The sequence below is a fragment of the Ranitomeya variabilis genome, chromosome 1 (assembly GCF_051348905.1).
Source record: "Ranitomeya variabilis isolate aRanVar5 chromosome 1, aRanVar5.hap1, whole genome shotgun sequence".
Taxonomy (NCBI): domain Eukaryota; kingdom Metazoa; phylum Chordata; class Amphibia; order Anura; family Dendrobatidae; genus Ranitomeya; species Ranitomeya variabilis.
Genome location: NC_135232.1, coordinates 905961570 through 905974858, shown reverse-complemented (window position 1 = coordinate 905974858; position 13289 = coordinate 905961570). Strand labels below are relative to the sequence as shown.

At 42.3% G+C, this 13289-nt stretch overlaps 1 protein-coding gene across 3 annotated transcripts in view; it reads left to right on the top strand.

Annotated features, from left to right (window-relative positions):
• SEC24B (SEC24 homolog B, COPII component) overlaps positions 1–13289 on the top strand; it is a 118215-nt gene that overhangs the window by 92389 nt on the left and 12537 nt on the right. For all 3 annotated transcript variants that reach the window (XM_077278974.1, XM_077278981.1, XM_077278975.1), the window contains one exon: positions 11852–11944. In XM_077278974.1, coding sequence (XP_077135089.1) covers positions 11852–11944 — 93 coding nt within the window. The remainder of the gene's footprint in view (positions 1–11851; positions 11945–13289) is intronic.

Here is a 13289-nt window from a genome sequence, read left to right as displayed (position 1 = left end):
TACATCATAGGTAGACCTCAAGTATGGGAGACAGACTGAGAAAAAAAAATCCTGAAAATCACATTGTCTGTTTTTTTATCATTTTATTTGCATATTATGGTGGAAAATAAGTATTTGGTCAGAAACAAACAATCAAGATTTCTGGCTCTCACAGACCTGTAACTTCTTCTTTAAGAGTCTCCTCTTTCCTCCACTCATTACCTGTAGTAATGGCACCTGTTTAAACTTGTTATCAGTATAAAAAAGACACCTGTGCACACCCTCAAACAGTCTGACTCCAAACTCCACTATGGTGAAGACCAAAGAGCTGTCAAAGGACACCAGAAACGAAATTGTAGCCCTGCACCAGGCTGGGAAGACTGAATCTGCAATAGCCAACCAGCTTGGAGTGAAGAAATCAACAGTGGGAGCAATAATTAGAAAATGGAAGACATTCAAGACCACTGATAATCTCCCTCGATCTGGGGCTCCACGTAAAATCCCACCCCGTGGGGTCAGAATGATCACAAGAACGGTGAGCAAAAATCCCAGAACCACGCGGGGGGGACCTAGTGAATGAACTGCAGAGAGCTGGGACCAATGTAACAAGGCCTACCATAAGTAACACACTACGCCACCATGGACTCAGATCCTGCAGTGCCAGACGTGTCCCACTGCTTAAGCCAGTACATGTCCGGGCCCGTCTGAAGTTTGCTAGAGAGCATTTGGATGATCCAGAGGAGTTTTGGGAGAATGTCCTATGGTCTGATGAAACCAAACTGGAACTGTTTGGTAGAAACACAACTTGTTGTGTTTGGAGGAAAAAGAATACTGAGTTGCATCCATCAAACACCATACCTACTGTAAAGCATGGTGGTGGAAACATCATGCTTTGGGGCTGTTTCTCTGCAAAGGGGCCAGGACGACTGATCCGGGTACATGAAAGAATGAATGGGGCCATGTATTGTGAGATTTTGAGTGCAAACCTCCTTCCATCAGCAAGGGCATTGAAGATGAAACGTGGCTGGGTCTTTCAACATGACAATGATCCAAAGCACACCGCCAGGGCAACGAAGGAGTGGCTTCGTAAGAAGCATTTCAAGGTCCTGGAGTGGCCTAGCCAGTCTCCAGATCTCAACCCTATAGAAAACCTTTGGAGGGAGTTGAAAGTCCGTGTTGCCAAGCGAAAAGCCAAAAACATCACTGCTCTAGAGGAGATCTGCATGGAGGAATGGGCCAACATACCAACAACAGTGTGTGGCAACCTTGTGAAGACTTACAGAAAACGTTTGACCTCTGTCATTGCCAACAAAGGATATATTACAAAGTATTGAGATGAAATTTAGTTTCTGACCAAATACTTATTTTCCACCATAATATGCAAATAAAATGATAAAAAAAACAGACAATGTGATTTTCTGGATTTTTTTTTCTCAGTTTGTCTCCCATAGTTGAGGTCTACCTATGATGTAAATTACAGACGCCTCTCATCTTTTTAAGTGGTGGAACTTGCACTATTGCTGACTGACTAAATACTTTTTTGCCCCACTGTATACAGTACAGACCAAAAGTTTGGACACATTTAAAGATTTTTCTGTATTTTCATGACTATGAAAATTGTGCATTCACACTGAAGGCATCAAAACTATGAATTAACACATGTGGAATTATATACTTAACAAAAAAGTGTGACACAACTGAAAATATGTCTTATATTCTAGGTTCTTCAAAGTAGCCACCTTTTGCGTTGATGACTGCTTTGCACACTCTTGGCATTCTCTTGATGAGCTTCAAGAGGTAGTCACCGGGAATGGTCTTCCAATAATCTTGAGGGAATTCCCAGAGATGCTTAGCACTTGTTGGCCCTTTTGCCTTCACTCTGCGGTCCATCTCACCCCAAACCATCTCGATTGGGTTCAGGTCTGGTGACTGTGGAGCAGGGCTGTAGAGTCGGTAAGCCACAGTTGCGACTCCGGCTCCTGGATTTTATCAGGTTCCGACTCCGGCTCCGACTGCTTCATAAATGGCCAATTCGTAACAATAAATTTACTGTTGTAAAATATTAACATCGTGCTTATTCAGATTCTCACCATCATATAAGTAATCAGACCACTTAGAGCAAAAACTATATTTATTAGAATACAATTAGAATATAGCAAATAACTTTTATAAACTTTTCTAAACTCTTGTAAGTAAATATGCAATAAACACTGTTATGCAGTTAATAAGACGAAATCTATAAATTTGTCCTCAGAAAAAGTATTGCCTCTGTCAGATCCTCTTTCATGGATGCCCTCAAATCTGATCTAATTATTTTGAGAGCAGAGAACAACCTCTCTACACTAACTTGGGTTGGTGGCAAAGCAGTAACCACTCGGGCAACATCTCTGACAATGTCAGGATACAGAGGAATCGCTTGTTGCACTGTTATTTTTGATGAATGGTCAAATTTCTCAATTTCTTTTAGTGCACATTAAAAATTCTGCTGAAATGTACTGGCTGTGTTCTTTGATGGGGATGACTCTTCTTCTATGGGGGAACGCTTTGCATGGTCCTTGTGATCCAAATATTTTTCGAAATTAAATTCTTCATCAGTTGATGAGGGTGAAGATGTGGCAGGACGACCAAATTCTTCTTGTTCCTCCTGACTGTTCTGCAACCCTTTCATCCTTACTGCTATTTCAAACAGAGCTTCTTTTCCTTTAGTTAGCTGTTGATCATCTAGAAGAATCCGATGCATTGGGTCTACATAAACAGCTGCCAAAAGAATGTTATTTTGTAATAGTAGCTCCTCTCTCCGTTTCATTGATGTAGCAATGCCATTTGCAGTTAACCCTCCTTTTTGGGACAGGCGAAACATCAGGTTCTTCCACTCCTTTAAGAAAATACCTGGAGTTAAGTCCTCTGCTTGTAATTTTTTAGTCACTGTAAATGGGTGCTCTAGCAATTTTTCCAGCTCAGTCACCTGATTCCACTGACTTTCATTTAGCGTCAGTTGAGGGTTAGCCATGTCTACAAGAAAGGTTTTCAGTTCAACCAAGCGCTGAATCATTAAGTGAGTACTTCCCCATCGTGTGGCTTGATCAATAATTGCCCCTTTTCCAGCACGTCTCTTCAAAATTGAGTCAACTTTAGGGGTTCTGGCAACAGTAGCCAATTTTCTCACCTTGCCAATCAGTGCAGCAGCATGTCCTTCTTGCAGACTGTCTCTTATAGCCAGCTGTAGCGTATGCACAACACAGCGCATGTGATGAATGAAAGAACGTATTGACACAGTTTCAACAAGATCATCTAAACTATCATGTTGCTGTTCATCTGAAGCAACTTCAGTTTGCTCCTCAGTTACAATACTGTGTTCCTCTATTTCAATCATTTCTGTGTCTGTTGACCCAGAATGTTCTTCTAGCTGCTGGTCACCATCATTACTCTCATTCATTAGCTTAATAGTACTTATCATATTTGAAGCATTGTAAGTTAAGACAGAAAGAACTTGCTCTTTTTTAAGTTCATAGTCTTGCAGAACCTTTTCCACCAAGACCTGGAGAAACTCACTGGTGTGATGAGCTTTCGTATCTTTTACTGCCAATGTCTTAGTAACTATTTCATTTTTGTCACAAACAAATCGGACATTGATGGCAAAATAGTTCTCTGTGACGTGTGCAGGCATCCATTTTAAGAAACAGAAAGCGTCCCTTGAAAGTTTTTTTAAGTTCTTCCTTTTGTTTAAAAGCTTCTTCGATTACTAATTTTCTAATACTCTCTCTCTCTCCAGAGAAACACCAAGCTTGCGGGCCATTTCCCCATTCAGACACATAAAAGCTGGTCGTGAAAATAATGAAATAGGCACACTATCCTTTACAACAAGCTCTATGATCTGTTTTTTAAATGTATCTACTGTCATTGTCACAGTAACTTTGTCAATGACAAAATATCTTGCAACTGATGCCTGCAAAGTTCTCTGCTCCATTGTTTGGCTGGAAGAGCTGGGCACTGGTTCATTGGTTTGGATGCAGTCTTTCTCATCCACTGCTTTCAGTACTTCTGGATGAAAGCGCTGTAAATGTCTCTTTAGATTAGAAGCTCTGGTAGGAGCATTTTTATCTTTGCCTGAATATGCACTGATCTTGGCTTCACAGCATTTGTTTTCCTCTGGATCATTTGTCATACACTGACAGACATAATGTTTTCTATCTTGAGTGATGGTGAAATGTTCATATACAGCTGATTTAATGTGACGCTTCTTTGACATTCTCAGGTTTTTAATTCTGCATTCACAATCCAAATGACAATTGTTTCTCCTAAAAACAATTGTACAAAATTATTGCCAGGTCATACAGCTGATATAGTGGTCAGTAATACTGTTATTCCTCATGTACTCACAGTTAACTGATGCAAAGTTTGTTGAAAGGATAATACTTCTTAGTCTTCCTCTTCTGAGTAGCAGCTGTGAGATGCTTGGAAGATGCACACCTAGTAAACATCTAGTCTAGAGGAGGAGCTTTACTACTAAGAATTTGCAACACGTTTTCAGTTTCATACATTGTAAGTAGGGGGATTGGGGCAGCATGAGGTTAACCAAGTATAAGATTAGATAAGGGCAGTGGAGAACAGTGACACAAAAGAAGTAAGAAATGTCTCTATCTCCAGCAGAACTGCTTATCACTGTTGTTCATAGTTTGATACAACATATATAATTGAGTAACATTTATAAAATTCATATGAAAGTTCAATTATGAAATATTAATACATTTTTTTTAAAGCTGGAGTCAGTACATTTCTACCGACTCCAACCAAAACTAACTCCGACTCTCCAACTCCGACTCCACAGCCCTGCTGTGGAGGCCAGGTCATCAGGCGTAGCACCCCATCGCTCTCCTTCTTGGTCAAATAGCCCTTACACAGCCTGGAGGTGTGTTTGGGGTCATTGTCCTGTTGAAACATAAATGATGGTCCAACTAAAAGCAAACCGGATGGAATAGCATGCCGCTGCAAGATGCTGTGGTAGCCATGCTGGTTCAGTATGCCTTCAATTTTGAATAAATCCCCAACAGTGTCACCAGCAAAGCACCCCCACACCATTACACCTCCTACTCCATGCTCCACGGTGGGAACCAGGGATGTAGAGTCTATCCGTTCACCTTTTCTGCGTCGCACAAAGACACGGTGGTTGGAAGCAAAGATCTCAAATTTGTACTCATCAGACCAAAGCACAGATTTCCACTGGTCTAATGTGCATTCCTTGTGTTCTTTAGCCCAAACAAGTCTCTTCTGCTTGTTACCTGTCCTTAGCAGTGGTTTCCTAGCAGCTATTTTACCATGAAGGCCTGCTGCACAAAGTCTCCTCTTAACAGTTGTTGTAGAGATGTGTCTGCTGCTAGAACTCTGTGTGGCATTGACCTGGTCTCTAATCTGAGCTGCTATTAACCTGCGATTTCTGAGGCTGGTGACTCGGATAAACTTATCCTCAGAAGCAGAGGTGACTCTTGGTCTTCCTTTCCTGGGGCGGTCCTCATGTGAGCCAGTTTCTTTGTAGCGCTTGATGGTTTTTGCCACTGCACTTGGGGACATTTTCAAAGTTTTCCCAATTTTTCAGACTGACTGACCTTCATTTCTTAAAGTAATGATGGCCACTCGTTTTTCTTTACTTTGCTGCTTTTTTTTGCCATAATACAAATTCTAACAGTCTATTCAGTAGGACTATCTGGTATCCACCAGACTTCTGCACAACACAACTGATGGTCCCAACCCCATTTATAAGGCAAGAAATCCCACTTATTAAACCTGACAGGGCACACCTGTGAAGTGAAAACCATTCCCGGTGACTACCTCTTGAAGCTCATCAAGAGAATGCCAAGAGTGTGCAAAGCAGTCTTCAAAGCAAAAGGTGGCTACTTTGAAGAACCTAGAATATAACACATATTTTCAGTTTCACACTTTTTTTTGTCAAGTATATCATTCCACATGTGTTAATTCCTAGTTTTGATGCCTTCAGTGTGAATTTACAATTTTCATAGTCATGAAAATACAAAAAAATCTTTAAATGAGGTGTGTCCAAACTTTTGGTCTGTACTGTGTATGTGTATATATAATAAAAAATATATTTATTTATTTAATACAGCGCTAGATAGCAGAAAAAACGGTAATTCAATTGCCGGCTTTTGCTATCTCCTTCCCAAACCCGACAGGATATGAGACATGGTTTACATACAGTAAACCATTTCATATCCCTTTTTTTTATTTACATATTCCTCACTACTAATGTTAGAAGTGTATGTGTGCAAAATTTTGTGTCTCTAGCTGTTAAAATAAAGGGTTAAATCACGGAAAAAATTGGCGTGGGCTCCCGCGCAATTTTCTCCGTCAGAGTGGGAAAGCCAGTGACTGAGGGCAGATATTAATAGCCTAGAGAGGGACCATGGTTATTGGCCCCCCTGGCTAAAAACATCTGCCCCCAGCCACCCCAGAAAAGGCACATCTGTAAGATGCGCTTATTCTGGCACTTAGCCTCTCTTCCCACTCCCCTGTAGTAGTGGGATATGGGGTAATAAAGGGTTAATGTAACCTTGCTATTGTAGGGTGACATTAGGCCTGGTTAATAATGGAGAGGTGTCAATAAGACACCTATCCATTATTAAACCAATATTAACCCCTTCATGACTTTGGGATTTTTCGTTTTTCCGTGTTTGTTTTTCACTCCCCTCCTTCCCAGAGCCATAACTTTTTTATTTTTCCGTCAATTTGGCCATGTGAGGGCTTATTTTTTGCGGGACAAGTTGTACTTTTGAACGACATCATTGGTTTTACCATGTTGTGTACTAGAAAACGGGAAAAAAATTCCAAGTGCGGTGAAATTGCAAAAAAAGTGCAATCCCACACTTGTTTTTTGCTAGGTTCACTAAATGCTAAAACTGACCTGCCATTATGATTCTCCAGGTCATTACGAGTTCATAGACACCTAACATGACTAGGTTATTATTTACCTAAGTGTTGAAAAAAAATTCCAAACTTTGCAAATAAAAAATAAAAAATTTGCGCCATTTTCCGATACTCGTAGCGTCTCCATTTTTCATGATCTGGGGTTGATTGTGGGCCTATTTTTTGCATGCCGAGCTGGCGTTTTTAATTATTCCAATTCGGTGCAGATACGTTCTTTTGATCGCCCGTTCTTGCATTTTAATGCAATGTCGCGGCGACGAAAAAAACGTAATTCTGGCGTTTCGATTTTTTTTCTCGTTACGCCGTTTAGCGATCAGGTTAATGCTTTTTTTTTATTGATAGATCGGGCGATTCTGAACGTGGCGATACCAAATATGTGTAGATTTGATTTTTTTTTATTGATTTATTTTGATTGGGGTGAAAGGGGGGTGATTTAAACTTTTATATTTTTTTATTTTTTTCACATTTTTTTTAACTTTTATTTTTAACTTTTGCCATGCTTCAATAGCCTCCATGGGAGGCTAGAAGCAGGCACAGCACGATCGCCTCTGCTACATAGCAGCGATTTGCTGTTCGCTGCTATGTAGTAGAAAATCAGGTGTGCTGTGAGCGCCGACCACAGGGTGGCGCTCACAGCTACCGGCGATCAGTAACCATAGAGGTCTCAAGGACCTCTATGATTACTGTCCTGACACATCGCCGACCCCCGATCATGTGACGGGGGTCGGCGATGACGTCATTTCCGGCCGCCCGGCCGGATGCGGTAGTTAAATGCCGCTGTCTGCGTTTGACAGCGGCATTTAACTAGTTAATAGCGGCGGGTGAATCGCGATTTCACCTGCCGCTATTGCGGGCACATGTCAGCTGTTCAAAACAGCTGACATGTCCCGGCTTTGATGCCGCTTCACCGCGGAGCCCTGCATCAAAGCAGTGGAGCTGACATCGGACGTACTATACCGTCCGATGTCAGTAAGGGGTTAATAAAGGGTTAAAAAACACATTTGGAAAAAAGTATTTTAATGAAATAAATACACATGGTGTTGTAATATCTTTATTATACGCTCAATCCAATTGAAGACCCTTGTCACCTGAAACAAAGTTAAAATAAAAAAGCAACAATATCCCATATCTTTCCGGCAACCAGTCATGTCCCACGCTGTAAATCCATCTGAAGGGGTTAATTTTACAAGCAGGAGCCTGCTAATGCAGCTGTTGCCCCTGCCTGTAAAAACTGGAAAATGAATGGAATGCAGGGGAACGTAGCTACCTAAACTTGCAGTGCTGCGCCCCCTGCTGGCAAGACCTCATATGAACTGTAGCGTGAGAAAATATTCAGAAAAATTCCCACGCTAGAGTTAATATGAGGTTATGCCAAAAGGGGCGCAACACCGCAAGTCTACGATACTACATCTGGCGGGCCACACTATGCAGAATCACACCCAATTTTTACAATGCTGCTATGAAGCTTTTAAACCTTGAAAACCATGTGCTTGTTCTGTACGAGCAGAAGCCACCACATCCTGGGTACCTGCAGTCTGCTTCTTTGTGACTATTTAATCTTGTCCAATTGATAAGTAATAACTGACTATTCATTATGTTTTGACCCCTTAGCGACTGCCTGTACATAATAAAACGGCGGCAGCTAAGGGTACTTATTCCCTCATCGCAGTTTTAAAACAGCAATTGGGAATAAGGCTGTAGCGCCCCCCAGAGTCGGGAAATCTCTGGGGTCTCAGTTACCGGGGGTAGCTGAGACCCTGGAGAACTTGATCAGGGCCAGATTTTCCGGTGTCCAATCATGTCTAACGGTGATCCCAAAAAAAAACTTGTCCGGCTCCAATGATTTCTCTCCTGACATAGTATACATGTCAGACGAGTGAGAAATGATGCCCCCAGGTCCCTCCTGCTCTGTCCCCCGGCCTGGCGTAATCTTACTGGGAAAAAAAATTATGGGAGCATGCGCAGTGCGCCTGCCAAGATGTGCCGGCCAGTACCCGGCAACAATAGGAAATTTTTCCTATTGGCTTCATTTGATCACTGTGATAGACCCTATCACAGTGATCAAAATAAAAAAAAAAATAGTAAATCACATCGCCCTTTGTCATCCCCTTAGGCTACTTTCACACTGGCGTTAACTGCAATGCGTCGTTTTTACCGAAAAAACGCATCCTGCAAAAGTGCTTGCAGGATGCGTTTTTTCTGCATTGACTAACATTAGCGACGCATTTGCGACGCATTGACACACGTCGCAACCGTCGTGCGACGGTTGTGCCGTGTTGTGGCGGACCGTCGGGAGCAAGAAACGTTACATGTAACGTTTTTTGCTCCCGACGGTCCGCTTTTTCCGACCGCGCATGCGCGGCCGGAACTCCGCCCCCACCTCCCCGCACTTCCCCGCACCTCACAATGGGGCAGCGGATGCGCTGGAAAAATGCATCTGCTGTCCCCGTTGTGCGGTGGAGACAACGCTAGCGTCGGTGACCTTGGCCCGACGCACTGCGACGGACCGAGCCCGACGCTAGTGTGAAAGTAGCCTTAGTTAGATAAAAATTATTTAAAAAAAATTCCCATTGTTTGCAAGTGGGGTTAGGGCTGTGTTAGGGTTAGAATTGGGTCTTTTTTCAAAAGTAAAAAAAATATATATATATATAATGTATGTGTATATATGTATATATATGTATATATATCTATCTCTTCTGGTCATTACAATTAAGGTACCGTCACACTAAGCAACGTCGCCAGCGATCTGTGACGTTGCAGCGTCCTAGGGAGCGATATCGCTGTATTTGACACGCAGCAGCGATCAGAATCCCGCTGTGAAATTGCTGGTCGCTGCTAGAAGGTCTGCACATTATTTGGTCGCTAGGTCGCCGTGTATCGCTGTGTTTGACAAGCAAAAGCAACCATACCAGCGATATTTTACACTGGTAACCAGGGTAAACATCGGGTTACTAAGCGCAGGGCCGCGCTTAGTAACCCGATGTTTACCCTGGTTACCAGCGTAAAATGTAAAAAAACAAACAGTACATGCTCACCTGCGCGTCCCCCAGCCTCTGCTTCCTGACTCTTACTGATCGCCGGCCCTAAACTGAAAGTGAAAGCACAGCGGTGACGTCACCGCTGTGCTGTTAGGGCCGGAGCTCAGTCAGTGTCAGGAAGCAGAGGCTGGGGGACGCGCTGGTGAGTATGTACTGTTTGTTTTTTTAACTTTTACGCTGGTAACCAGGGTAAACATCGGGTTACTAAGCGCGGCCCTGCGCTTAGCAACCCGATGTTTACCCTGGTTACCCGGGGGCCTCGGCATCGTTGGTCGCTGGAGAGCGGTCTGTGTGACAGCTCTCCAGCGACCAAACAGCGACGCTGCAGCGATCGGCATCGCTGTCGCTATCGCTGCAGCGTCGCTTAGTGTGACGGTACCTTTACAGTGATTATATAGATAGATAAAGAGTGAGAGCTATATATATATTATTTTTTTCTTACACTTTGCTACTTTTGCACAATAGAAACAATTTCATAGAAAAACGTTTAGTTTTTGCATGGCTATATTCTGACAGCTGTAGCACTTTATCTCGGCTGATGGATCTGTATGACGGCTTTTTCAGCTACACCATTTTTCTTTACATACTACTTTTTAATCGCATTTTAATCTACGTTTGGGGGGGACGGTATGATGAAGAAAACTGTTTCTTTTTTTTTTTTTACACGTTTTCTATTTATTTTTTTACTGTGCTCACTGAAGCTAACTAGTGTGACACTTTTATAAATTAGTTTGTTCTGGATGCAGAGATGCCAAATATGTGTTTGGGGTTTTTAGTTTTTACATAAATATACCGGTACATATTTATTGGTAGAATAATTTTTCTATTTTTTATGGGGTTTTTTTTTGCTTATTTACCTAGTTCCTCTATGGGACTTTATCTTTTATTACTCTGATCATTGGTATAATGCATAGTAATGCTTTACACTGACAAAACTCCATCTAGGCCATGCGCTTGGCTTGGTCTAATAGGCCACTGTATTATTTGACCTGCTGCCAAGAGAACCATCCTGCCTGTGCGATTACTTCGCTGGGGTGCCGATTGGGTGGTAGAGGAAGCCCTGTCCCTCTCCTAGCCTTCTAAAGCTGCAATCGCTATTTATCATGGTATTTAGGGGGTTAAACAGCCGGGGAATGTGCGGGCGCTGCCCCTGGCTGTATCCGTCAGAGCTTGGCTGTCACTTAAGCTGTGATCCCGGCGGCGATCATGCTGGCGCAGGTCAACTTTAAATAAGACGTCCCGCTGCGTGAAATGTCGGGAAGGGGTGAATGTGTACATTTGGGGTGACGCACCTTTAGGCTTTTATTTTTGGTGGTGGTTAAAGATCAAAGGCTATGTTTTGAGCTAGGCGTTTTACTTTTTTCTTTCCTTAAACATTCTGCTTGATGGTATTTTTTTTACAAGGAGCAGGTCCAATTTCAGGAAACATTGGTGTTGGTTATATTGGGTTTTTCTTATAGTTCACATTTTAATTCTGTATGCTAAAAGTGTGGAAATTGACCCAAAACCTTTAGAAACAAAGGGGTTAAACATAACGGATATTTCCATGTGACAAGTGATGGAATTGCTAATGCCGTGGGACAGATACTGATTAATAATCACACATTTATTCCCACTCAATTAAAATCTGTAAATGTTTTACACTGCCGGGCATTGCTGCTCTAGTTTATTAAGTGTGCTTCCTCGCAGTAATGTCTCCTCTGCTCTGTGTCAGGGCTTGGTAATTGCCAATGCTCCAAGCATATACATCTTAGAAATGAGACTTCCTTGTAAATGTAGACTGAGGTTATTCAGACCAATGGGAAATGTCTTACTATTTAGACATACACTTTATTCTGCATTTCATCAGCTCGTTTTACAGCATTTTACAACATTTGTAATCTCTATTTTTTCTGTAGACCTTTTACCTCTGGGTTGGAAAGAATTGTGATACTAATTTTTTGAAGGATGTTCTAGGATTCCCTAACTATGCATCAGTGCCACAGAAAATGGTAAGTACAGCTATACATATATTTGTCATCATTTTAGTGTTGAAATTCGACTTAATTATAAAATCATCAAACCGCTGGTGATCTGCAGTTATTTATTTACTTTATTTCATTTTTTAAAATCTTGCTTTCTCTGACTTTACTATTGGTCAATATATAGGATTGCAAAGAGCACTTCTAAAACTACACAAAAAAAAGCATTACGCCCAGAGGTAAAATTGAATTATATTTACTAAGTAATCAACGATTTAAAAAAAAAAAAAAAAAACACAGAGAGAATAAAAAGTGGAGATTATGTACAGAGAACCACTATACTCGGGTACCCCTAAAATAATCATACTAATTACTAGTGCCTAAGTATTTGTACAAGTCACGTTTGACCGACAGGTAAGTAGAAATAAAAAGGACAAAGTCCTATCTGAAGATATTGTTCTGTAGGACTAAGGGTACTGTCACACAGTGGCACTTTTGTCGCTACGACGGTACGATCCGTGACGTTCCAGCGATATCCATACGATATCGCTGTGTCTGACACGCAGCAGCGATCAGGGACTCTGCTGAGAATCGTACGTCGTAGCAGATCGTTTGGAACTTTCTTTCGTCGCTGGATCTCCCGCTGTCATCGCTGGATCGGTGTGTGTGACACCGATCCAACGATGCGTTCGCTTGTAACCAGGTTAAACATCGGGTTACTAAGCGCAGGGCCGCGCTTAGTAACCTGATGTTTACCCTGGTTACCATCGTAAAAGTAAAAAAAACAAAACCGTACATACTCACATTCCGGTGTCCGTCAGGTCCCTCGCAGTCTGCTTCCCGCTCTGACTGACTGCCGGCCGGAATGTAAGAGCAGAGCACAGCGGTGACGTCACCGCTGTGATCTGCTTTCACTTTACGGCGGCACTCAGTCAGAGCGGGAAGCAGACGGACCTGACGGACACCGGAATGTGAGTATGTACTGTTTGTTTTTTTTACTTTTACGATGGTAACCAGGGTAAACATCGGGTTACTAAGCGCGGCCCTGCGCTTAGTAACCCGATGTTTACCCTGGTTACCCGGGGCCTTCAGCATCATTGGTCGCTGGAGAGTGGTCTGTGTGACAGCTCCCCAGCGACCACACAACGACTTTCCAACGATCACGGCCAGGTCGTATCGCTGGTCGTGATCGTTGGAAAGTTGCAGAGTGTGACAGTACCCTAAGGGTATGTGCACACGTCAGGATTTCTTGCAGAAATTTCCTGAAGAAAACCGGAAATTTTCTGCAAGAAATCCGCATTTTTTTTTTTTTGCGTTTTTTTCACGGTTTTTTTAGCATTTTGCAAGCGAAATTAGCTTGCAGAATGCTAAAGTT